Source organism: Balaenoptera borealis (genome assembly GCF_965194805.1).
Source record: "Balaenoptera borealis genome assembly, chromosome: 13".
Lineage (NCBI taxonomy): Eukaryota > Metazoa > Chordata > Mammalia > Artiodactyla > Balaenopteridae > Balaenoptera > Balaenoptera borealis.
Window position 1 is genome coordinate 70,145,629 of NC_138870.1, and position 26,050 is coordinate 70,171,678.

At 37.8% G+C, this 26,050-nt stretch overlaps 1 protein-coding gene across 7 annotated transcripts in view; it reads left to right on the plus strand.

The window, feature by feature from the left end:
• TMTC2 (transmembrane O-mannosyltransferase targeting cadherins 2) overlaps window positions 1-26,050 on the plus strand; it is an 889,086-nt gene that overhangs the window by 318,786 nt on the left and 544,250 nt on the right. For all 7 annotated transcript variants that reach the window (XR_014233387.1, XM_082350739.1, XM_082350740.1 and 4 more), the window contains exon 9: window positions 6,931-7,012. Coding sequence is in view for 6 of the 7 variants with exons in the window: in XM_082350739.1 (XP_082206865.1) it covers window positions 6,931-7,012 (82 nt within the window). In the remaining variant the exon portion in view is untranslated. The remainder of the gene's footprint in view (window positions 1-6,930; window positions 7,013-26,050) is intronic.

The following is a 26,050-nucleotide window of genomic DNA, read 5'->3' on the forward strand; positions in this document are numbered from 1 at the left end:
TTACCACTGCCCCTGTCCCTTCACTTTGCCTCTAAGGTTATCTCTGGCTGATTATATATAATGACTTGGAGGGACTTTAGAACTAAATGGTTTGATGTAAATCTTCTTGGTTAGTAAGAATTAGTTCAACTGTTAGATTTTTTTTTTAATGATATTTTTCTTGTGATGAGGAAAACCTTTTTTATCCTGAAGACACTTCGCATACAAACACTGTGATGTTAAGATAGACCATGAAACAACACTTCTTCTATTTGTAAATGGTGGCCTTCACAAATTAATTTTTCAAGGCTATTTGATTGCTTTTCCTTTTGCACTCATTAAACTATAATGCAGCTGTAAACAACACATTTACCAAACTACATATAAGCTTTTGGACCCGTTTTATTGGCTGCTTCCCTTTCTTGTTTCTTATCTGTGTAGATACACTCTTGAATGTGAAATGAAGATGTGATTTTCATTTGTTGTGAAAAATGACTGACATTCACCATTGTCAGACTTTCCCCCAAAGTAGACACTACGTATGAGAGTGACTGCTGGATACACAATTGCAGAAGAAGACTCTTTACACTAAACTTACAGCAGCCTCTAAATATGAGTAGGGCCACCTAAGGGAAATCCTCTGGTTTGTTTTTTATGTTATTCTAACTGGTTTTCTTACCAATGCTGAAGACACAGGTAGTCCCTTATTAGGATATAAATATTTGGTTGAGAATCAGGCTAGCTCTGAGGAACACTTTTTATAGTTTTATAGACCTTGGTTCATGTGACAGTTTCCAGAAGTAAAGTGTAGAAATCACTGCTTTATTCATAGCTCTGTAGTTTACTGAAAACATGTAACCATGTGAACTAAATAACTAAGGAGTAACTATATGCTATTAAGTTGTATACAAGAAAATAGTGGTAGCCTGTTCATTTGTTGACTGGTAATTATATTTATAGAACACTTGGATGGCTATAGATGAAAAAGTAAAGTCTTATGGGAGTAATCTAGTTTAGAGGACAAGATTAATACACTAATTATATTATATATTTATATATATATTTATAATGCAATGCAACAATGCAAAGTCTTGATGTTTTCAGGTCATTCAATAAAATAGCAGTTCTGAGCTGTGGCATCAAAACACACTGTGTGTAGGGTGGTAGATATAATGAGTGATTTGTTACCAAAAATTGGTACAAAATTTGGTATATGGTTAACTTTTAAAAATAAGACAATTCAAGCTGAAGCCATTAATAGTATAAAATTTTCTCATGTTTAATATTACCAAGTGCTTCCTTGAGTAGGAGCTCCAGGTTTGTGTGTGTGTGTGTGTGTAAATATATAAGTATCTGTTTTTATATTTCTTCACTTTGTAGTTGGAAAAAACGTTGATCAGCCCTCAGAAGAGAAACTGTTTGCCTTGTATACCCGCTCAGGTGGGCACCTCTTTCTGAACAGGGGCAGTAGCATACAGTTTAATTATAAAACAAAATAAATGTGCTGGAAACTAATTTTATGCTGTGCAACAGGCTATCTAAACTTTACTGAATATTTATCTTACATGTGTATGTTTTATTGCTGCCAGTCAGAAGAGGACCTGACCAAGCCTAGTCCTGATTGAGGATGCTTTTTTTCATGAGTTTAAATGATATTAATCTTGAATCTGTGTTTTTAACACTCAGTAGAGTGCTACAAATATTATACGAATATAAGGATAAGTATATTGATAATCTCAAATCCCTAACCCCTAGTTACTCATGCAGCCCTTGCCAGGAATATGTCTCTGCACTGGTTCCATTCAGTTCTCCTCTTTTCTCATCTTTCTAGCTCTTTCCCTTCATCCCATAGTCATTTATGCTGCCTCAGATCCAACCAGTTAATTCTTCATATCAGCACTAATATGCTAACTGCAGACAATGCCTAATCTAGAATTGTTCAAAGTTCTGATGGTAAAATTTCTAAAGTATTTGCCAAGTATTCCTATAGGTCTGTTTGATATTGACTTTCTAATCTTTTCCACTGTCAGTTGCTCTTTGCTTCTGCATACTGGGTTTTTGCTGTTTTGACTGACTCCTGCGTGAATACACCAAATTGTTATATACAAACTGTAAATACTTTCCGAGAATTACAGTTTGCAAATTTGAAATTCTACTTGCCAACCACCTTAGTTTATAATGAAAGCCCTTGGTCTAGTATTGTAGGGTTCAAGTTGTGTGACTCCAGTGTGATAGTAATGACTCTAAAAAAATAATCATATAAGCACAATTAAAAGGAAAGGGAAATTACTGGGAGTTGGAGCCATCACAGAGGGCTTTATAAAAAAGTGGGATTTCAACCAAGGCTTGAAGCATAAAATATATATGAATGAATGAAAAAAAAAAAAGAATAACATTACAGACCAGAAGAAATAATTAAGGCAGAACATAGGAGCTACAGTTAAGGTACATAAGGAAATTGGCCTGATAAGGTACAGGAATTTATCCAAGAAGATTTGAACTAGATTGTGAAATATTTTGAAAATTAGACTGGTTATTAAATAAAATGAGTGGAAACAGGGTGCTATTAAAATATTTTTGAGCAATGGCATAACATGAAAACAGTTCTGTTTAAGTATTATTAAGCTGGTAAAGTGAAGTTCAGTGAGTCAGGAAATCTGAAATCTACTGTAGCACTCAAGATGTGAGCCGGAGGCTTCCCTGGTGGTGCAGTGGTTAAGAATCCGCCTGCCAATGCAGGGGACACGGGTTCGAGCCCTGGTCCAGGAAGATCCCACACGCCGCGGAGCAACTAAGACCATGTGCCACAGCTACTGAGCCTGCGCTCTAGAGCCCACGAGCCACAACTACTGAGCCTGCGTGCCACAACTACTGAAGCCTGTGCACCTAGAGCCAGTGCTCCGCAACAAGAGAAGCCACCACAATGAGAAGCCCACGCACCGCAACAGAGTAGCCCCCCTCACCGCAACTAAAGAAAGCCTGCGTGCAGCCACAAAGACCCAAAAATAAAATAAATAAATAAATTTATTTTTTTAAAAAAAGAATATTTTAAAAAAAGATGTGAGCCAGAAGAGCCTTTTATTTGGAGGAGGGGGAAGTATTGCGAATGAGAGACATTTTATAGGAAAATCGTGAAATTTAGTTTCTACCATGACATAAAATTCTGCAAAGGATTTTTGAATTTTGGTAATTAGGAACCAGACAGTGGCATTCAAGGTGGAAAGAATAAAATTTTTTTGAGGAGATAGATGGAAGAAAAATCAAAGAATGTCAGAGCTCTCTATGCCAGGTCCGAAGCTAGTTATTTCCCTTTGACTTATGATTTTAGCAACCCCTCAAAATTGGTATTATGTTCATTTTTCCAAATGAGGAAGAAGAGACTAAGAGTCACACAGCTAAATAAGTAGAGGCAGCAAGATTCAAACACAGGCTAGTCTGGCTCTGGGCCGGTTCTCTCAATGAGAATCGAAGAAATTCATTGTTAGCCCTCAGTGCTCTATGACTGATCCCCTTGCTTATTGGGTTGTTTGCTATGTGCCTCCTGCAACTAGCACTTGCCAGCGAGCAGTCTGTGTTGTTCAGTTATATGGTTATATCCCCAGTACTTAGAACAGCACAAGGCATTCGATACAAGTTTTTTAACCTACAAGTGAACACGCAAAACAGTCATAGACCTGGCAGCGGAAACTGAGCCTCTCCACTCACATTTCCCTTATTTGTCACAGCTGACCACAGCCCCTTTTTCTTGGTTTTCTCAACCACCACCTGTGTCCAAACATCCCAACCAATATATAAAATGAGTAACGATGCTTGATGTGAGAAGTTCATATAACCAGAGGCTACTCGGTAACGCTTGCTTGCAGAAAATGCTGACATAATCTAAAAGACTCCAAGAAAAACCTGCTGAGCCATGATGTTTTTCTTCTCCACTTTCTTAACTGCTACCCCTCTATAACAATAATAGTGAAAAGAGCCTGATTAAACATAGTGTGACCTCCTTAGCACCCTTCCTAGGACCCAGTGATGTGTGTGTTTGGTTGGCTTATGCATCTGCTTGAATTAATTTTTTTTTAATGCATTTTAAAATTTTATTTATTTATTTATTTTTGGCTGTGTTGGGTCTTCGTTTCTGTGCGAGGTCTTTCTCCAGTTACGGTGAGCGGGGGCCACTCTTCATCGCGGTGCGCGGGCCTCTCACTGTCGCGGCCTCTCTTGTTGCGGAGCACAGGTTCCAGACGCTCAGGCTCAGTAGCTGTGGCTCACGGGCCTAGTTGCTCTGCGGCATGTGGGATCTTCCCAGACCAGGGGTCGAACCCGTGTGCCCTGCATTGGCAGGCAGACTCTCAATCACTGCGCCACCAGGGAAGCCCCTTGAATTAATTTTATATAGTGTCCTGAGAATTTTATTTTCCTCATAATTTGGCACTTGACCAAATAGTGGTCAAAGTAGAAAAATGGGTCTTTGCATGATGGTTTGATACTTCCCCCAAAAAAGAATGTTCTGGCCTTTGATGTATTTGTTTTGTATCTAGGAGGTGGTGGGACTCACTGTCTTTAATAACCTGGTTCATTTGAGTAACCTGAGACTACTGGCCTTTGAGTTCTGATTTATTTTTTAAAGCTATATACTATTGCTTTGCCAGTGGACTACACATAAGAATTTTACTACGCTGTTTACTGTGACATTGATAAATGAGCCACTTTCTTCTCTTCTGTCCTTAAAACTTAAGTGGAAGAAAGTTCACAGACCCTTTTATATTTTTGCATATAATATTTGTACAGACTCTTTACCAATGATAGTTTTCATTTTACATCTTTCTTTTATCATCTTCTGCAAGTTCTTTGTACATTATTTTCCAGTGGTGATTTAAAGGCTAAGCATGTGTTTTGAGGCTGTGTATATAATAAAACATATTCTTTGTCATTCAGAACTCTGCATTCTATTGCATACTATATATGAATATGTGTATATATATCTACATATAAATAATAGTTAACATTTATTATAAACTCAGAATATGCCTATGTACTGTAATAGCTACTTCATGTGTATCCTTTCAGATAATTCAGTAATCTTATGAAATAGATTTTATTATCCTCATTAAAAAATAATAGACTTTATTTTTAGAGCATTTTTAGGTTTACAAAAAATATATTGAGCAGAATGTACAGAAATGGCATATACTCTCCCTCCCTCCTATACAGCTTCTCTGGTTGTATCAACTTGAGCTCATGTTGTACATGTTGCAATTAATAAGCCAATACTGATACATTATTATTAATTAAAGGCCATAGTTTACATAAGGGTTCACTCTTTGTGTTGTATATTCTATGGGTTTTGAAAAATATATAATGACATGTATCTGCCATTACAGTATCATGCAGAATAGTTTCATTGCCCTAAAAATCCTCTGTTCTCCACCTGCCCTCTTTTTTGTAACAGAGAAAATTATAACTAGATGAAATTATTTTCCAAGGTTCACGTAGCTACATAAGTGTGAGAGCTGCTCGGCCTCCTGGCATCTGTGCTCTTAACTGCATGATCATTTAGTGAATCCTAACTGGGTAAGATTCTTGCTAATTCTTACTAACTTCATCAAAGTGTGATATGTGTAGCAAGTATTTTGCCTGTGCTTTCCTTTGAACTTAAAGTGCCGTGAGAAATATCGCAGGAGATTTTTAATTTTTAATTATTGGAAATTTGACAAGCCTTGTGAATTAAAGAGGAGTTATTGACTGGAGTAGCATTAGTAAAAGGAAAGAGGGCAACAGAGTGAATTTTTTAAGTGAACGAATAAAAAGGAGAAGTCATGGAGAAATGAGTCAAAGTTGCATGAAATTTAGAATATTAGCTTAACTATACACCTCTATCTTTGGAAGAATTGTCTCCTTAAAAGTGATTTTTAAAAATATATGTGAAGGGGAAAGAACAACATCACCTGAAGTTTATGTGGTAGATAGCGTTTAAATTAGAAGGAACAGACAGATAAGATTGTTTCTCTTGACTCTAGACCCACAGCTTCTGGATACCACCCCGTGCCTTGCTTCTACCCAGTTAGCATAGATCTTCATTTTAACCTTGCAGGACGAGACAGAACTGTTTTAGGAAAGGTCTTCTTTGGGCTGTTCTCCTACCTTGAGTCACCCCTTTTTGTTACTCTAGAGTCAATTTTGGTGCAGAAGCTATAGCACAGCAAAGAATGTCTAGTTTTAGAATCTGCCTGGATTATGATATTATTTCATGAAAAATCAGTTTATTGCATATAAGCCTTTGCCCCTACTTTTTGCTTATTTTTTTTTCTGAGGATTACGGTAATGTTTACTTAAAACTGTAGCTAGGGAGAATATCTAGCTTTAGATTAAATCCTGATTTAGCAATATTGTAGTCCTGAATGACAGTAGCAAGGATAAGCAGTAGTTGCTTGAGAGTCAACAAATTGTGACTTAGTTTCTTCCTATATAAAGTGAACGTTAAAAATAAATAAATAAATAGAATAAAGTGAACATTAAGACAAAATCATCTCAAAGCTAAAATAGTCATCATTCCTTATAAGGAAGAATGAATAAATGAATGAAGAGAAACAGATCAAAGGGAGAAAATAAAATAGAAAATGAAAATATGTTTCCCACCATTCCTGAAAACTCTCTTATCCTTTTGGTTTCCGTGAAACCATTTTTTCCCTTTTTTCTCTTGCTCTCCTGGTCTCTTCTCTTTGACGTCTTTAATGAACTCACTCTCACTGTCTCTTCTAATCTTGATGTTTCCCAGGATTCTGACCTCAGTCTTCTCTCTCAACATATTCTCTTTGATCATCCTCATTTAGATAAAAACAAAACACTGTTTTTTGATGATGATTACTAAGTAGACATTAGTCTACTTCATTTGGGCCCAGGAGGAGAAGAATTCCTCATGATCCACTGCTGAATCATCCATTTTCTCTGTTTTTCAAGGGTCGTAAGAGTGAGGCTGAAAAATTCTTCTTGAAGGCTATTGAGCTGGACCCCACCAAAGGAAACTGTTACATGCATTATGGTGAGTGGTTGATAGTTTTTTTTCCATGTTCCCCACGTTTACAGTGAATGTTGATATGAGATTTAGGTTGTGCTGGCAAAGAACATTTTGAGAGGACATTGACTTTGCTTTTGTAGATGTAGCCTCATGCTATAGTCTTGCCTTCTTGTTCAAAGCAGTCACGTTAACAAGGGCTATGCCTTATGTTTACATTTAGTAATTTTCATAGGACTTCAGTGGGGCAAGGTATTTTCACAGTTGTTGGTTTTTGTTTTTTCAAGTTCAGTTTGGAGTTTAAATGAGGTCTCGTCAGAAAATCATCTTGCTCCTTGCCTGATGCATGGTATATAATTAAAATATTAGCTCTCTTTTCATTCTAAATGATAATGTATTGCTCACTGAATGTATCATTTTGAAGTTTTAGAGGCTTACATTTTGGCCTCAGAGTCTTGCTTTCTGGAAGATATGGAGTTACCCCAGCCTGTACTCTAAATGCCTGAGATTGGGGTCAAGGATAAAAACTATAAAGGCTGTAAAGGATGTGTCTCTCACTCAGTTTATCTTAATCAGTCTGGAATGAAGTTACATAACAACTCTGTCACACTCCATGCTGTCATTAGTAGTGAGTCATGTGTTCAGTGAGGCGAAGTATATAGCTGGTTTGGTGTTGGTTAAGATGTGCTGATTTCTACCATATTTGCATTTGGACTGGCTTTCAAGGAGCCTAAAAGCATTTATTTTTGCTGATCCCTTGGAAAATAAAAACAAATTTTTTGACCACTGTTGTCTTTGATGTGTTTGTTTTATCAAGTAGTAAACTTAAAGACGGATGGAAATGAAAAATCCTGGGAAAATAAAGCTAATATGCTTGTATAATATTAAATTTCTTCTTCCATTTCCCAACTAGTAAAAATAGATCAGTGACAGGCTATGAGTGTGGAAAATGGAAATAAAAAAATGGAGGATACACTTAACCAACCACCGGTCCATTTGTTTATATTGTGTGTATATGTTTATAAACCTAGGGTTGTGATACTTTATCTTTCCAGCATAACATAGCATGTAATTTCACACAACTTATTGCATCACCACTCCTGATTTTGTTTCACAATGCAGTTTTATTGCCATGTTAAAATAGTAGTCAACTAATTTAAGTTTGCTGCAGAATTTAGTTTACTTCTTCAGGTTTTCTTATATGAAGTATTTTAAATTAGGATTTTCTCATGCATATTATTTTGGGTGCCCCTACTGAGCTAAAGTAATTCCCTGATTATTTTCTATGAGTGCTAAAAGACCTCTGGTCATTTTATGAAATAGGATTTTTTTATCCTGTCTTGGTGCTTGCATTTTCTGAACCTCAAACTAATCCTACTTACTGCATCTTCTAAGCTTGTTTCCCATAATTTTATTATATGCTTTAGATTTTTCACATTCAGTTCCTTTAAACTTCATCATTGCTTCATCTGAAATGCCACTGAAAAAAGTCACTATTTATTAATTTTAAGAGATAGCCCCCTTATTTATTATTCTGACTTGTCTGTCTTTACCCACTTCTATCTTTTTATTTATTATTGTTTTTTATATTACAGTATTCTCCTGAAAATAAATTTTTTTCCAGTGGTAGTAATAGGGAGTATTACTCCAATGAGAAATTTTGGGATTTAGTTTTAACAGAAAGTGAAACAAATTCTTTATTGTGTATGTTATTTGGAAAACAGTGATAGATGTTCTGTAAATGCATGTGTAAAACTGATTCTTCTTAGTACTCTTGGGTTATTTTAATTTTTTGGCATATACCTATTATTAGAAGTACACTTATTTTCTAAGGGAGGAATGAGTGCATAATTCAATATATTTTTATGAAATAGTTTCAGTATTTTTTCCCCACTCTGGAATAGGAAATGGAAAGGACTGAAGATGAGGCATCAAAAAGCAGTAGTTAAGGCAAAATAACCTACAAACAGACAGGAAGCCCATAGCTGAGGGCCTCATACTCCTATCTCACTGTGCTCAGGTTATTTAAAAATGTACATTTAAAGGAATATTAATGATTTTTATTTGGAAAAAGTCTGCTTCAAATGACTAAAATTTAGAACTGAAAAGTTCTTTTAAAAGTATCTAATATAATCCCTGTTGTACAAATAAGTAGATTGAAACCAGGAGAGATGAAGTTGATTTGCCCAAGTTAGCTGTAAGTAACTAAATTTTGGGTCCCTTGATAACCATCATTGCTTTTTCTTCTATAATATGTATTCCATTTCTTTCACAACATTGTAGATAGAGAGACAGACAAGTAGGTAGATAGGTGGCTGGGTAGGTAGATAGATATTTTTGATTAGTCAGCCCTTCTGTGCAGTTTTAGAATGTCGAATTCATATAAATCATGACTTAGCTTAAAATTCTTAAGGAAGGATTTTTATTAATTTTAATATGTATAAGATGCAAAGCACTGTTGTATTTTCAGAAAGTGAGTCTGTGCTATGTAGACAATAAATAGGATGATGTCATTTTTAGAAGGTGATGTGGTGGGCAGTAGGGTACTTCTTGAAACCAAATAGTCAGGTTAAGCATCTTTGAGGAGGTGATATATGAAATCTTAGCTTATGCCAACTCTTTGAAGAGCCAGATGAGAGCATTTCAGACAAAAGACAGAAAGTTCAAAGGTCGCAGGCAAGAACAAGCTTGTGTTCACAGCAAAGAAAGAGGCGAATATGACTGGAGCATATTAAACCTGACGGGAAAGTGGGAGGAGATGAGCTTGGAGAGGAGGCAGGGCTAGAGCCCAGGGGCCTTTGTAACCAAGCTAAGGAGTTCGTATTTTATTTTAAGAGCAATGGAAGGGACCATGTGGCAAGACAGGATGAGAGAAAGGTCAGAGTACAGCGAGGGGAACTCTATTGCTGTCTCACAGGCAAGAAATGGTGGTGGCTTAGGCTGGGGAGTGTTGTGGGAATGCAAGTATTTAAATTGAAATTATACACTTACCTTCCTTAGAAAATTCTAAGATAATTAATAGGGAAGACCTATTTTCCATTTTTGCACCATCAATATCTAGCATATTGCCATGTCACAGTAATGTGCAATAAATGTTGAGCTCAGATATATTCTTAATTTTAGAATTTGATGGAGGTTCCAAAACTGACTAAAAGTTTCTTCTGTTAGAATTTGTTTTGCTCTTTGTCCAAGAAGATGCATACTATGATTTTTATATCAGTTCTTCTCCAACTTACTGGTTATGGATATTCTTAGGGTATTTATGCCCATGGATTGAATGAATAATAACACTTCTTCAGCTTAAAATTAAATGTTTAAATGAAATGTTAATGTTAAATGAATGTTTATGTAATGTAAATGAAATGGTAAATGTTGTTTTGAGTATTTTTTTTTTTTAATACTTTTGCAAATGCCAATGAAAATGCCAGAGTTGGTGAGTTTTGTTCTGTTGGAAATTCACTCTGCTGGGTGACTGTGTGCTTTTCATTTGCTTGTTAATGATACAAGTGACTAAGAATATGCCATTCAGTTGGGAATAGACAGGAAATTACAGGAATTTATACTGGCTGCAATGGCAATTAGAAGGCAGTATTTAAAAGTACTCTTAGTTCTTTGTGTTTTGAATCCACTAGTTTTATGTCTTGGGAGAAGGGATTGCATTAGAGATTGCCTTTTTTCCTTCATGTTGGCTTGCAAGAAAGAAAGCGAGGCAGGTTTTTAAAACTGGTTTAATAAGTTGGTTAAATGTAGGACTCTGTGGTACCTATAGTCTCTGGGATTAAGATTCCCCATCTATAAAGTGAAAGGATTGATGTGGGCTTCCATAATGTTTTCCAACTCATATTTCGTGTTGTGTCTAATATATACTTAATTTCTCAGTGGTTTTTCATCAAAAATTTTAAGGAATATATAAAAAATAGGTTTCAATGACCATTTTGGTACATGACTCTTTTTGAATTATGGTTTTCTCAGGGTATATGCCCAGTAGTGGGATTGCTGGGTCATATGGTAGTTCTATTTTTAGTTTTTTAAGGAACCTCCATACTGTTCTCCATAGTGGCTGTATCAATTTACATTCCCACCAACAGTGCAAGAGTGTTCCCTTTTCTCCACACCCTCTCCAGCATTTATTGTTTCTAGATTTTTTGATGATGGCCATTCTGACCAGTGTGACATGATATCTCATTGTAGTTTTGATTTGCATTTCTCTAATGATTAATGATGTTGAGCATTCTTTCATGTTTGTGGCAAAATGTTCATTGCAGCTCTATTTACAATAGCCAGGACATGGAAGCAACCTAAGTGTCCATCATCGGATGAATGGATAAAGAAGATGTGGCACATGTATAGAATGGAATATTACTCAGCCGTAAAAAGAAATGAAATTGAGTTATTTGTAGTGAGGTGGATGGAGTTAGAGTCTGTCATACAGAGTGAAGTAAGTCAGAAAGAGAAAAACAAATACAGTATGCTAACACATATATATGGAATCTAAGAAAAAAAAAAAAGGTCATGAAGAACCTAGTGGCAAGACAGGAATAAAGACACAGACCTACTAGAGAATGGACTGGAGGATATGGGGAGGGGGAAGGGTAAGATGTGACAAAGTGAGAGAGTGGCATGGACATATATACACTACCAAACATAAAATAGATAGCTAGTGGGAAGCAACCGCATAGCACAGGGAGATCAGCTCTGTGCTTTGTGACCACCTAGAGGGGTAAGATAGGGAGGGTGGGAGGGAGGGAGATGCAAGAGGGAAGAGATATGGGAACATAGGTATATGTATAACTGATTCACTTTGTTATAAAGTAGAAACTAACACACCATTGTAAGGCAATTATACTCCAATAAAGATGTTAAAAAAATAAATAAATAAATAAAATTTTTAAAAAATAGGTTTCAAACTATGCTATCAGTAATAGTATAATGTTTTATTCATATCTCATCAACCTTACAGTGTACTCCCATGTCCATAAAAAACAAATCATGTCTAGTCTTTACAGAATTTAATTTATAAATGTCAAAGGTGAACATTTGGTGCCCTGATATCTCTTGTGGGCCTGTTATTGAAGGGATTCTCCATGAATTTCCTTTTGGCTCCAGTAGAAAGCTTCTGCCAAAAGAATGAAAGTCTAGGCAAGTCCCTCCTTGTCTCTTTGTCTTCTTTTGTTTTTTAAAGAATTACTGGAGGGCTTCCCTGGTGGCGCAGTGGTTGAGAGTCTGCCTGCCAATGCAGGGGACACGGGTTCGAGCCCTGGTCTGGGAGGATCCCGCATGCCGCAGAGCAGCTGGGCCCGTGAGCCACAATTACTGAGCCTGCGCGTCTGGAGCGTGTGCTCCGCAACAAGAGAGGCCGTGATAATAAGAGGCCCACGCACCGTGATGAAGAGTGGTCCCCACTTGCCGCAACTGGAGAAGGCCCTCGCACAGAAAGGAAGACCCAACACAGCCATAGATAAATAAATAAATAAATAAATAAATAAATAAATAAATAAACCCAAAGTTTAAAAAAAAAATTTAAAAAAAAGAAAACATGTGTCCACCAAAAAGCTTGAACTCAAATGTTCACTGCAGCTTTAGTAGACCCAAACTGGCAATAGCTCAAATGTCCACCAAACAGGTGAATGGATAAACAAATTTCAAAAAAAAAAGAATTACTGGAAAAAGCATTTTTTCAGAAAGAATATATTATAAATCTTTTCTTTATATGCATAATAGTAAATTTGATATAGACTGAAACAACTAAAACCAATGCATATTTGTTATAAGGTACCTACTATGCATAAATCTGGGGCAGATGGAAAGTCATTAGATATTAAGCACCAAAGCATAAAAAGTTAAAAGGGAGCAGGTTGTGACAAATGATAATGAGAAGAAGTACTCTTTTATGTAGACATTGGATGGTTCTTCTTTTCCCATCTAACTCTTAACCATATGTTTCTAAGAGCAAAGACTTTAGTGTCTTTTTCTTCATTATTGATCCTTTCTCTGGGTGATGTTCATTTCCAACAATAGTGACAAGTCCTGATCTTCTTCCTCCAGTTCAGTATTTAGCAAGCACTATACTAGATGTAAGTGTTACCAAACTCAGGTCCAGCTGCTCGCTGCTTGAAAGCCAATACTCAAGAGGCAAGTATTGGTAGAAAGGAAAAGTTGCTTTAATCAGAAGGCCGGCAATCTGGGGAGAAGGTGGACTCATGTCCCAAAACTAACTCTGAAGATTCTGCTCAGCCTTGCCAGTTTTTAAAGGGAAAAACCTCAGCGAATCATCAAGACAGGAGGTCAAGCTCTGCATCGTTTTCCATTGCGCGCAGGCTGGCTGACCCCTCATGATCTTTCTTCAGATGTTATCTTGCCCATGTGGACTGCCTGCAGGATCGCTAAGGGAGCTGCTGGGGGTGGAAAGCTAGTCATTCTTTAACTACTTAATTATTAATTTCTACTTCTTTTAATTTAGGGAAAGAATCAACAGGTTAGGCAAGGTATTGTGCGCATTCAGTAGAGCATAAGTCAGGAGTTAGGTTAAATGTTACCTAGTGATCTCGTTTCTATAATTAAGGTTTAAGGGGAACTGAAATAGACAAACAGGAAAGGGGCAAAAGAGCTCTTACAAATCCCCATTTGTCAGACATCATTCCATTTCTATGGGATTAGGGACGAAGGTCCATCTTCTACAACTTCTTCATGCTGACATAGGGCACCATATTCTCAGAGTAGAAGACATGGCTAGTAGAAGTAGTTGACATGGCTCTGTAGCATCTCTTTGCTGACAATTTTAGTTGCCTGCTTACATATATGGGCACAGCAAGCTACAATTATTTTGATGCCCACAAAGATATAGATTATTATGAGCAACAGTGTTAATCCCATTCTCTTGAGGCCAGTTCTTGGAATTGTGCTACCCATAGATTCAGTACTGCTCAAGATGGAGCAGCTTGTGTCATGGCTACAATCTGGTCATCATGCAGTTAGCTTTTTCCCCTCTGGTAGTAATTATAGTATCTGTAAAACAACTCAGGAATGTGCATCAGACACTGAAAGACTCTGTGACGCTATTGTCCTTATCATTAACTACTTGAGCCTGCTCTTTTGTGACTCAGGGAGGCTTGGGAAACTTCAGCTTTTCTACAATCAAGAGGCAGGGGACATGGAGGGACCTTTGTACTTGGGTGGGAATTGGTGTGGGGAGCCACAGGATTCTGCTCAGTTTCATAGGGATACCACAGGGAACAAGACAGGCTCCAATGTAGACTGCAAACTGAAGAGGGAGGCACAAATTATAAAAATAATGATTTAATTACAATTACAATTAGTTTTTAAAAGGAGACACAGTATCAACTAAGGGGCCTTGACCCAGGTGGCTGGGGTGCAGGAGAGCCATGCCTGGTGCATGTAAGCTTTATTTAAATGATGAGTAGGAGTTCTCCAAACAAAAGTGTAGAACTGAGGGGATGCAATAAAGAACATTAAAGCAGAGAAAATGCTTGAGGCAGAAGGCATGGCATGTGTCTGGGGAATAGTTCAAGGACAGAACTAGGACCATAGTTAGATGCTAAGAGAAGATACATAGAATGTACATCCAAAGTGAGGAAATCCAAATTATGAGAGCTGATCATTTTTCATCTTGGGCCCACAGAGAAGTGTGGACTGTTTTAAACTATAATTATCTTTATTATTTTTTAGAGGTATTACTATCAACAAGATTAGAATCCTGAAAACTTCTTACTACGTTTATCAAACAATTTATGATCTAACCCAATGTTTTCAGACCCTGATCTTCTTTGGTCATTATCTAACCCCTGTGAGGTAGGAATGGATCCCAATACATTTGACTAAGATAATAGAAGTTCAGAATTTTCAAGTGACTCTCCAGATCAGAAATTTTCAACATATGTCTGTAGTGGGAGAAGAACTTGAAAATCCAGCTCTTTCAACTTTTTAAGTCTAGAACTTTCTATTAATGTTGTAGTCTGTTTTTCTCCAGCATGGTTTATATATATTAAATTTCATTTTAAAAAGTAGTTACTGGAGAAAATTGTTAAAATATTGGGTTTGACTTTTCATCAGTGAACACTAAAAGAAGAAGCTTGAAAACTATGTAATGGGTTGAATTGGTGAGAGGCCTATGGTTTTTATTATTTGTAATTAAAATAGAATATGGCAGTGAACTGAGGTTGGTTGTAACATTTCATTTTTAATCACTTCAGAAATTGTAAAAGTAATTTTAAAAATTAAATAATGACCTAATTAGTAGTATTTCCTTGATTAAAAATGAAAATATATTTTTGGCCTTTGCAAAAATTATATTGAGATTCCAGTTATATTCAATGCTTAGGATGAAAACATTTTGCTAAAGTATCGTGCTTTGTGTGCTTTTACTGCTCCAAGGACAGTACAGGCAGTTTACAGGTGTATAATTAGAATTGGATTTTTCTAAATGTTGTTCCAAACTATTTCACTTCTTGCCTAGGATTTTTTATTTTTAAATTCTCTCTTATAACAATGTGTTTAGTAATTTAATTTAATCTTCCTACCTGTGTGTATTTTATATGAGATACTTTCCAGAGACTTTTAGAGTTAAAACTTTCCCATGAGTAATATGGGAAGAAATAGGGAAGGGATTAGCTAAGCTTACAAGCCAAAAATGAAGGGAAAATTAAATGATTAATTTGTTTCAAAAAAGGGATATAGTTAAAGGACAAACAGTAAAGTGATAGGAAATAATTTCCTTAAAAGCAAAAGGTAAAAGATCAGGCTACTTAAGACATGAGAAACTCTATAAAACTACGAGGAAAATAGAATACAAAGACCAAGGGTTACGAACAAACAGTTCTCAAAAGAAAAAATATAATAGGTTTTAAAAGATAGGTAAACATACAATTTCATTAGAAATCAAAGAAATTCAAATTCAAGTAAAGAATTCAATGAATTCTTTTCAGCTGCTCTAGCACTTATTCTCAGTAATTCTTCTCTTGGTAATACATCTTAAGAAAATATAATTTTTTTCTATGTTTATCAACAAAAATAGTAATCAGACCACAGCATTACTATTTATTAGAGGCAAAAATTAAAAAAGCATCTAAATGCCCCAAAAAGGAAAATAATTAAATAAATTATGGTTATCCCCTTTTGAGGAAATATTATAAACCCTAGGTTAAATTTATAAAGAATAATAATAACAGAGGCAACTATCTATGTTATGGTACATGAATAATGATTAAATTATACAAAATAGATATATCATTAAAAAAGCAAAGTAAAACAAGCAAACAGTGTTAAGAAGGGATATTTTAGCTTTTTGGACTTTTACAGTCAATTTTTTTTAGGGGGAGGAACAGGCTTAATGTTTTCTTTAATGAGCATATTAGTTTTGGAAGGACTAAATTCTTTAGCAAAGTGTGAAAGTACAAGCATCTTAATCTATTGCTCAGATAGTCTGTAGAAAAGATAGGAAAATTATTATAGTAACCAAATAATTATCCAAAAATTATTTAACAGAACTCAACATGTAAAACTTAAGACAAAAATTAAGTGAGAAAGGAATAAAAAGTAGAGCAAGGCATCTTGTCTGAATTCTCTTTAAATACTGTATTTCCATGATGAATTCATCAAATATAATAACAGTACAAACATTTACTAAGTGCTTTTGTGTCCTGAGAAATTTGCATTTAATCCCCACAAAAGCCAGGTGATGAGGTTACCTGTCTCCATTTTACAATGAGGAAGGTGAGGTCATCAAGCTGTAAGGTAGATTACCTAAGATTTCAATGCCACTTAGTATAGAGGCAGCATTTGAACCAGAACACTCCTGACTGCTGTGTTGCACTGTCATCAACTCTATGTCAGTGTAAGAGATGAACACAGATATTTTATATCCATGGATGCTTTATTGGTGGATGATACAATATGTATCAGATACACTGAAAGTTAGGAATCGCTCACCTTTTATTATCATTCGGGACATTTAGAGGTAGAAGACTATTTCTATTTATCTTGTCAAACATGGACAACTCATTTAAGGTCCAAGCTTTAGTGAATGATGAGGTGGTCTTTGTTCTTCTGTTGTTTTTTACCTTTTTATTCTGAAGCCATAAAAGACTTGAAAATAAGAGGGAGAAGTCTTTATGGAATTCATGCATTTATGATGAATATTCCATTCTTGGTTCTATCTGAATTTTCTTTTGAGGAAGCAGAATAAGTAAGAATTTTGTATACATATAATATTAATTATTTTGAATCTATTACTTATTGGCCTTTTAAATTTCATTTCCAATAACCTTTTATAGAAAGTATAATATAAAATACTACTTAAAATATGAACACTTTGGGGCTTCCCTGTTGGCGCAGTGGTTGAGAATCTGCCTGCCAATGCAGGGGACACGTGTTCAAGCCCTGGTCTGGGAAGATCCCACATGCCGTGGAGCAACTGGGCCCATGAGCCACAACTACTGAGCCTGCGCGTCTGGAGCCTATGCTCCGCAACAAGAGAGGCCGCAATAGTGAGAGGCCCGCGCACGGCGATGAAGAGTGGCCCCCGCTTACCACAACTAGAGAAAGCCCTCGCACAGAAATGAAGACCCGACACAGCCATAAATAAATAAATTAATTAATTTAAAAAAAAAGAAAATATGAACACTTTGTATAAAATTTTAGTTTTCATAGTACAACTAAAACTCTTAATATATTAAGTACATAGTATATCAATCTATAACCCCTATGCAGTGTATACTTGAGCTTTATAAGCATTTTTCATAAAACACATTTAAAATCCAACTCATTGTGGTGATAGCAATCAGGCATCCCGCAGCCTGGCACCATTGTCATACAAATGGCCCCTTGTTAGTAGTACAGCTGTAAGCAAATGTCTTTACCTCTCAGCGCTCCCATTTCCCTGTATGGAAGATGCTCATAATACCATGCTTCTGAGATTCCAAAATGACAGAGGTCTGGCTCACTGTCTTAGTCCATTCAGGCTGCTGTAACAAAATACCACAGACTGAGTGGCTTATAAACAACAGAAATTTATTTCTCACAGTTCTGGAAGCTGGAATTCTGAGATCAGGGTGCCAGCATGGTCCGGTGAGGGCCCTCTTCTGGGTTGCAGATTTCCCCTTGTATACTTGCACGGTGGAAGAAATGAGGGAGCTCTCTGAGGCCTCTTTTATGAGAACACAAATCTCAGAGCCCTCATGACCTAATCACCATCCAAAGGCCCTACCTACTAATACCCTCACCTTGGGAGTTAAGATTTCAACATTTAGACCATAGCACCTACCAAGTTTTATTATATTTATTATATTTCAAAAAAGAAATGCATACTATTGTTATGAAATATACAAGGATTATAAGATGCTTCACAGTACTAGAATGATTAAATCAATTCAAGTAATATGGCGTGGACTGACTCCAGAGTTTTCAGAATTTACATAAAGGAAAGTGCTTGGTGTCATGCCAGGCACATATGTATCCATTAACGCTAGTACTCTTATTATGGAATCTCAGTGTCAAACAGTTACATTTCTGACCCAGTGCTGGGTGCTTTTATGCACGGTTTGTCACTCCAGTAATCTAACCCTGTTAGATTAAAATAACGTTATCCCTGTTTTACAGATGCAAGATTTAAGGTATCAAGAGTGTAAGTGACATATCGAAGGCCCTTACGCAGAGTAACTTGGAAGAGCAAGGATTTGAACCTTGTCTGATCTCCAGCCCATGATATTTTTATGGTTTGCCTGGTGCTTTCAAAGATTCACTCTTAGGAAATATGAGCCTGGTGGGTCTTCAAAGGTGACACAGATCCAGAATGCTGAGATTTTGGAGGACTGCTGGTGGAGAAACCCACGGAGCTCTCATAATCATGTACTTGAAAGCCTCAGGAAGGAAGGGCAGCTTGAGGTCATCAAGGCAGGGAAAGAGCCTGAAAGGGGCAGATGGAGGGAAGGAGCTTAAGTAGAGGGGAGTGAAAAGAAAAGACAGGAGGCAAGGCACCAACCCCCACCCTGGGCAGTTTTATTCATGCTGCCTTGTTTGTTCCTTCTGATAACACAGTGAGGTTATCCTTGTTTAAAAAGTGAGGAACCTGAGGCTCAAAACCAGAGAATCTTGAAAATAACCAGGTGGCCTTTCTCCAGCATTGAACACAATACCTCACACAAAGAGGGTGGTCAGTCAATATTTTGTTCAATAAAAGAATGACTAAGGGAGGATAGACTGGCTTTCAGTTGGTTTTACTCTTTCCTTTTCTTATCTCTGCTTCCATTTTTTGCATGGGAATAGAATCTACCTTGTTTAAATCATTTGTGACTAAATCTTGTTTTGCTAAGAAAAAGATACAGTTAAGTTCTTGTCTTTTTTTTTTTTTAATAAATTTATTTATTTATTTATTTATGGCTGTGTTGGGTCTTTGTTTCTGTGCGAGGACTTTCTCCAGTTGCAGCAAATGGGGGCCACTCTTCATCGCGGTGCGTGGGCCTCTCACTATCGTGGCCTCTCTTGTTGCGGAGCACAGGCTCCAGACGTGCAGGCTCAGTAGTTGTGGCTCACGGGCCTAGTTGCTCCGCGGCATGTGGGATCTTCCCATACCAGGGCTCGAACCCGTGTCCCCTGCATTGGCAGGCAGATTCTCAACCACTGCGCCACCACGGAAGCCCCTAAGTTCTTGTCTTAGTCCACTAGGGCTTCTATAACAAAATACCATAAACTACATGGCTTATGAACAACAGAAATTTATTCCTCACTAGAGGCTGAAAGGCCCAAGATCATGCTCAGGTTGATTTGGTGCTGGTGAGGCCTGCTTCCTCATTTACAGCCATCTTCTCTCTGTGTTCTCCTGTGGTGGAAGGGAAAAGGGAGCTCTCCGAGGTCTCTTTTATGTGGGCACTGATCCCATTCATGAGGGTCCCACCCTCACGAGCTAAGCACCTCTCAAAGGCCCCACTTCCACATACCATCACTTTGGGGGTTAGGATTTCAGCATATGAATGGGAGGAAGGCACAGACATTCAGACCATAGCAACAATTTACATATATTCTTTTGAAGATTTTGTATAGGACTGAAAAAGCTATAAAAGCAAGATGACGAGAACTGAATTAAGTTTTGGATTAGGGCACAGAAAATGCACTGGATTTTGGACGGCAGATCATGGATTTTGGAATGAGGCACACCCAGCCCTACTGCTGAGTATCTCCTTGAGCATGTTCCGCCTTCCGCTAGCCTCTCTGCTGCTCAGTTTCTCAGTCTGGAGATGATTACTACTACCTCAAGTTGTGAGGATTCACTTACAATTTCATAAAATAACTAGCATGTAATAAATGCTCAGTAAATTGTAATAATGGCCATTTATTCTTTTAAAATTATAGTGGAAACCATACTAATGTCCTGGAATGAATGAATTGTATAGAAACATTTTTGAATAAGATATATAAACGAGGGACAGAAATTAGGGGAAGAGGAGACAGAATAAAAACCTAGGAATTAAGAAAAAGAATAAATCCTTACCTGTCAACGTGCAGACAGGACCAGAGAGAAAGGGAATAATTGCTTATAAGAAGAAAGAAGATTATAAGTTACAAGTAATTGGGAACAGGGAAAGAAAGGGTGGGGAAGAAAGAGACAGAGACTGTTTTTCCAGTCTTAGCTATTTGATTTAGTGACCGAATGCACTTGGGAGATTCTTGTTTGCATTCTGCCTCTGCTTAATTAAAACAGTTGTTCCCAAAGGTACATTCGTGTACCCTGCCATTGACTCCTCCGTGCCTTCGTGGATGCATCTGTAAGTGAATACCTCCACAAAGACCTTAGAGATGGTGTGGAGCACTGTGAGAAGACTCTGAGCTCTTCTTAGGAAGAGGATGTAAGCTCTTTGACCACCTCTCTCCATTCTCATTACCGCCTGCCTTAACTTAGTCTCAGCGGCATGTTCCTTTCTGTAGTGACTTCGGTGTCTGCGTTTGAGTCCTCTGTCTGCCTCATCTCTGTCCTTACGGCTGCTTTGTCTCAGGTTACACAATATCCCAGAACAAAGTGAGGCTGCTTACCTCTGTCTTTGATTAGGTTGTACCCCTCATTTAGTTATGTCTTTCTCTTCATCTTTAGGTGATGAAACTCAGATTGTTTCAAGTCTTAGCATGAACGTCTCATTCTTGATGAAGCACACTTGATCTCTATTGAATCTGTGTATTACTTAAACTTATAATGGGATTGGGTTGCTTCCCCCTCCGTGCCCCTTCCCCCGCTCCTCCACTCTCTCTGAGCTCTTCAACTCCTCCCCAGTCTCCTCTCTTCTCCTCCTTGCTCCCCACTAATTCCCATTCCCCATCTGACAGTCTTCATAACTCCATCAGTTTCATAACCCTTCTGGAAAGAGTCAGGGGAGAAATAAATGCAATAAAGCAATGCTAACCTTCCTGACCTCCTTTTCAGGTGAGCACAGAGCCCTGGCCTGCTGTTCTTCTACTCTCCTTTGCACTGGACACCTTTCATGCCACCTGTCCAATTCAGGGCAAATTCTTGGCCTCATCCATGTCCCTGGATCTTACGGACAGATCCAGGGCCTTCCAGCCTCAAAGTGAGCAGTCCAGATTGAGCTACTGGGCGTCCTTTTCCTTGTTTCCCCGGCCCGCCTGTTTTCTTAGCCAGTAACTGTGGCACATTTATCACACTGAGTCTGTCTCAGTAAACCAGAGCTTTTATTAACTCAGGCGGCCAACGCACAAAAACATAAAGCAACAAAACTCATAGAAGGGCAGGGGAGAGAGATTGGTTTGAAGAGTGAGAGCATGCCTCACTCAGACATTCAGCAAGCTTCCCTTCCGAGAAGCAAGAGAGAAGATTCTCCTCCATAATTTTACTTCTCCCAGGCATAATGAGCACACATTAACAAGTAGCCTGTCTTCAGCAGACTCTCTTTTCAACAGCTCGTCTAAATCCTGACCATTGGGTTATCACCCATGCTGTCTTACCAGGAATGCATTACTCACCTCCCCTAATAGAAACAGCCCATGAAGGGCTCACCTCAGCTCCACTTTACCCACTCTTCTTGTTATCATTAGATGTCACCAAAAGCATCTGCCCAAATCCTTCCACTATGGCTTTTTCCTTGTTCCAGTCATCTGAATCTTTGGAAAAAGCCCTCAGGTATAGATAATTGCTTCTGGATACGACTAATATTCTTTTTCCTGATCTGGCTTCTGAATATATGACCATAGTCGCTTTGTAAAAATTCACTTACTTGTGCCCTTTATGTATATTTAACTTTGATTATAAGTTGAACAAAGCCAAACAATCCACCTCCATCCAGAAATGATGCACTTAGCTTGATACCTTGCACACCTCCCTTTTCAAATTTATATCTGTTTTATAGTTAAACTAGTTAAACTATCTCCATAATCTCCTCTTTCCTCTGCTACATGGGAACTATTCCAAGGATAAATGTTGCACTTATCTTCATATCCCCCATATCTTGTTTATACAAGACACAATGTACATATCTTGGGTTGGATACTTTAACCTACAGTTTCTTCTTTTCCCAAACCGTTCAAGTGATTCCATAGTACAATGGAATATAATAAATTTTAGCCACCTTAGGTAGTTTGAACTGTTCTGGAATTAAGATATCTCTGAAGGTATAATTGATGTCTGGATCATTTGTTGTATTCCGAGGGAAATTCAAAGCTCTAAAACCACGGCCACGGCCACCATGTTGCTCAAGTCCAAGAGACACATTCATAGAGACATCATTGTGAATGGCACCCTTGAGAATTGTGCGGTGCCCAGCATGTGTGGCCATTCACTGCAGTCCTGCCTAAAAATCACTGTGAGGTGAGAGGCTATGGATAGGCAAGTGCCTGGTGACCTGGGCTAACTAGGTTCTAGCTTGCTCTGGAAGATGAAGCAATATGATTAGTTAATTCAGTCCTGCCATTGAATATGTATTAAATCCCCACCATGTGCCAGGAAGTAAGAGAGTGAGCCACTGTGATATCTGGGGGAAGAGCATTCCAGGTAGAGGGAATGGCAAGACTGTGGAGCATGGGTCTTTGTTACTCTGGTGTGTTAGATGAACAGCAAGGGGCTAATATAATTAAGTAACCAAGAGGGAGAGTAGTAGAAGACAAAGGAGGTGAGGTCAGAGAACCAATGTAGAGGTTGGGGGGAGAGCCCCGTGCTGGTCATATCAGGCAGTGTAGTCCAGTGTAATGACTTTCACTTTCCCTGAGTCAACTGTAGAATGACGGGATCTGACAGGATCTCTTTGACTGCTGTGCTGAGAATACCCTGTAGAACCAAGGGCAGAAGCGTGGAGACCCATTAGGAAGTTATTGCTGTAATCCCGGGGGAGAAGACGGTTTGAGACAGGGTGGTATCAGTAGAAGTAAGACAATTCTGGATACACTTTGCTAATCTGATGTCCTCTCTAAGGGGAACTATTTTAACGCAAATGCTATGTTCTAGCTGTTATTTTATAAATAAGATTTTCATTTGCCTTTGACCATTTTTAAAGCTATATATGAATGATTTTTTACTAAAGAGAATTGGATTATTATGACACTTATTACAGATCATTTTATCTCCTTAATTTAGTAGCATTGATCATAAGAGTGAATTTTTCATAGTATTTTAGTAAGAAATGAGAGTTCCACTAAGCTAGGGAGTTTTTATGCAGAACTTTTAAGCAGTATTTGAGCCTACGGCTTAAGGCCAGCTTACAATTTTATGGATTTCTACCTTTCAGACAGCTTTTTAAATCCAGGAATTAATGAAAGATTGATCTTCACAGGCTTGTCATATTGATATGTTGGTAAAAATCTACCAAGTAATTTAAATTGTTCAGTTAGAGAATTGTCCAGAGAAGACATGGTATCCCTTTAATGCTGAAACAGTTGAATCCAAAACTGTTGACTGCTTTTCCCCTTTTCCCATGTTAGCCTGTGAGGAGACTTACACTCTTTGTATCTGGACCTCTAGAAAATGCTTTCTCTTTTTATATCCTCTTCTGTTTTTTCCTATTCAAACATCTTTTTTCTTTCTTTCTTTCTTTCTTTCTTTACAGTTTCTCATCTTGTTTTTTTCTCCCTTTGATTGGAGAAATGAAATAAGATGATAATAATTAACTTGGGTAAGACAAATTACAGACCAAAGAAATAATGATAAAGTGTAGTAGCACAATACTCCCCGGAGAATAAAATGTATTTTACTTAAATTTTTGTGGTTTCTTTACTTGAAAGTCTACTCAAGTATCAAACACAAAGAATGTGTTTGTCTACTATATCTGAAAGAAAAGTGATGTCTCAGAGATGTAGTCTGCAAATGAGGGATAAAACTCTTAAATCTCCTTATTTAGAGTTTGAGAGAGTAAACTTATATGTAATGAGTATATCTTATTCATACACATATGTATTTCTAGCTACAGATGTATGTGTAACCTGGTCATTATGCCTGTAATATGAGGAAGGGCATGCCACATGCAGTTGATTTACAGAAAAGTTCAGTCTAACTGGTAGCCAATCCCAGACATGGAGTCCTGAGTATGGTGCAAAACATTTATTTTCTTGTTCCATAAGACAACTGGTTCTCAAACTGTGGGCGCTGGCAGCATCCGCTTTAGTTGGAAACTTCTTAAAATTGCAAATCACAGGCTCTGCCCCAGACCCACCGCATCTGAAATTCTAGGAATGGGACCTAGCTCTCTGTTTTATCAAGTCCTCCAGGTGACTGTGATGTGCCCTAAAGCTGGGGAACCACAGGGAAAGGCAACCTTTCAGGTCTTACAGAATCCACCAATGTGGATGGACTCTCCAAAGTGCCTGCCCTTCTCAAGTTTTCTTGCTTTCCTTTTCTAACACCTTTCACGCCTCACAGTGTCCTAGCTCAACTGTGTCTCAGACTGAGGTACCCTCAATCTCAGAGCCCCAGTAGCAGCTCCTACCCACAGAACTTCAGGATCTGGCTCTGTCTTGGTGGGTGCAACTGTCGACCTTTATATTCTTCAGTGAAGAGTGCCTCTGGCTCACTTGCTGGTATTGATCACTTCTCTTAGAACTGATTCAGTGCCTTATTGCGTAAAACAGTTCACTTCCCAGTAGTGATCAAGACAAGAGGATTGAGATCAACAGCCTGTCACATATGCTGTAAGTGGGGCAGCGGTACTGGGACAATTCTGGTTTATTCCCCCTCGTTCCAGCACAGTTGACAATACCATTCTCTTTCACTCTTTTAAGTACTCTAGTTTAGATGGTAAATCATAGTACAGTGAACTTAAATCATAAGCAGTTCTACCACTATTGGAAAGTGGTCAAAGAAGGATTCACCAAGAAGGAAATGTTTTAGGGCATAAAAATGAAAGATGTCCAAGAGGTAGGCAAGACAGGCCTGGAGCTTGGGGTGGGACAAGGCAGAGAAACCTTAGAGGCTGAGGGTTCAGGACAAATAAGGATGTGAAGCAGCAGCTTACACTAAGGGAAGCGGAAGTAGTTCAGAGTCTGGAGCCAGGGTCTGGTGGGAGCAATAATAGAAGAAGCTGGTGGAAGAGGAGCAGTTAAGGTCATCTTTTTGTTTGTTTGTTTGTTTCTTATTCCCCCAACAACGTATCGATTTAGGCTCTTTGGATAATTATTTAGAAGAAACCTAGTATGTCTTCGTTTCCTTATTTATGTTGGTTCTATGTATTTGAAATGCTTATTGCCCTATTTTCCGTCAATTTTGGGCCCTCTTTCAAACAAACGATTACTATATAAGTAGCATAATAATAACGTACTTTCAACTTTGGTTCAGATTTTCAAATTCACTTTAAAAGGAGATACGAAATGATTCGCATTCCATAATGTTTTATGGCTTTATCATAGCAAAACAGTAACCCTGGACTATGGAGATCTATGGCCTGTCGAGAACAGAGTGCAGGGAATTATGCAAATACCTTACTAATATGCTGTGTTATTGTTTTTCTGAATGTTAATATGATGATTGAATCCTCCTGTTAGAAAATGATCGTTTAGGAATTCTTTCCGTCACCATTTGCAATACTAGAAATTATGTGTTCCGTGTAGTTTTGTGATCTTGGAAGC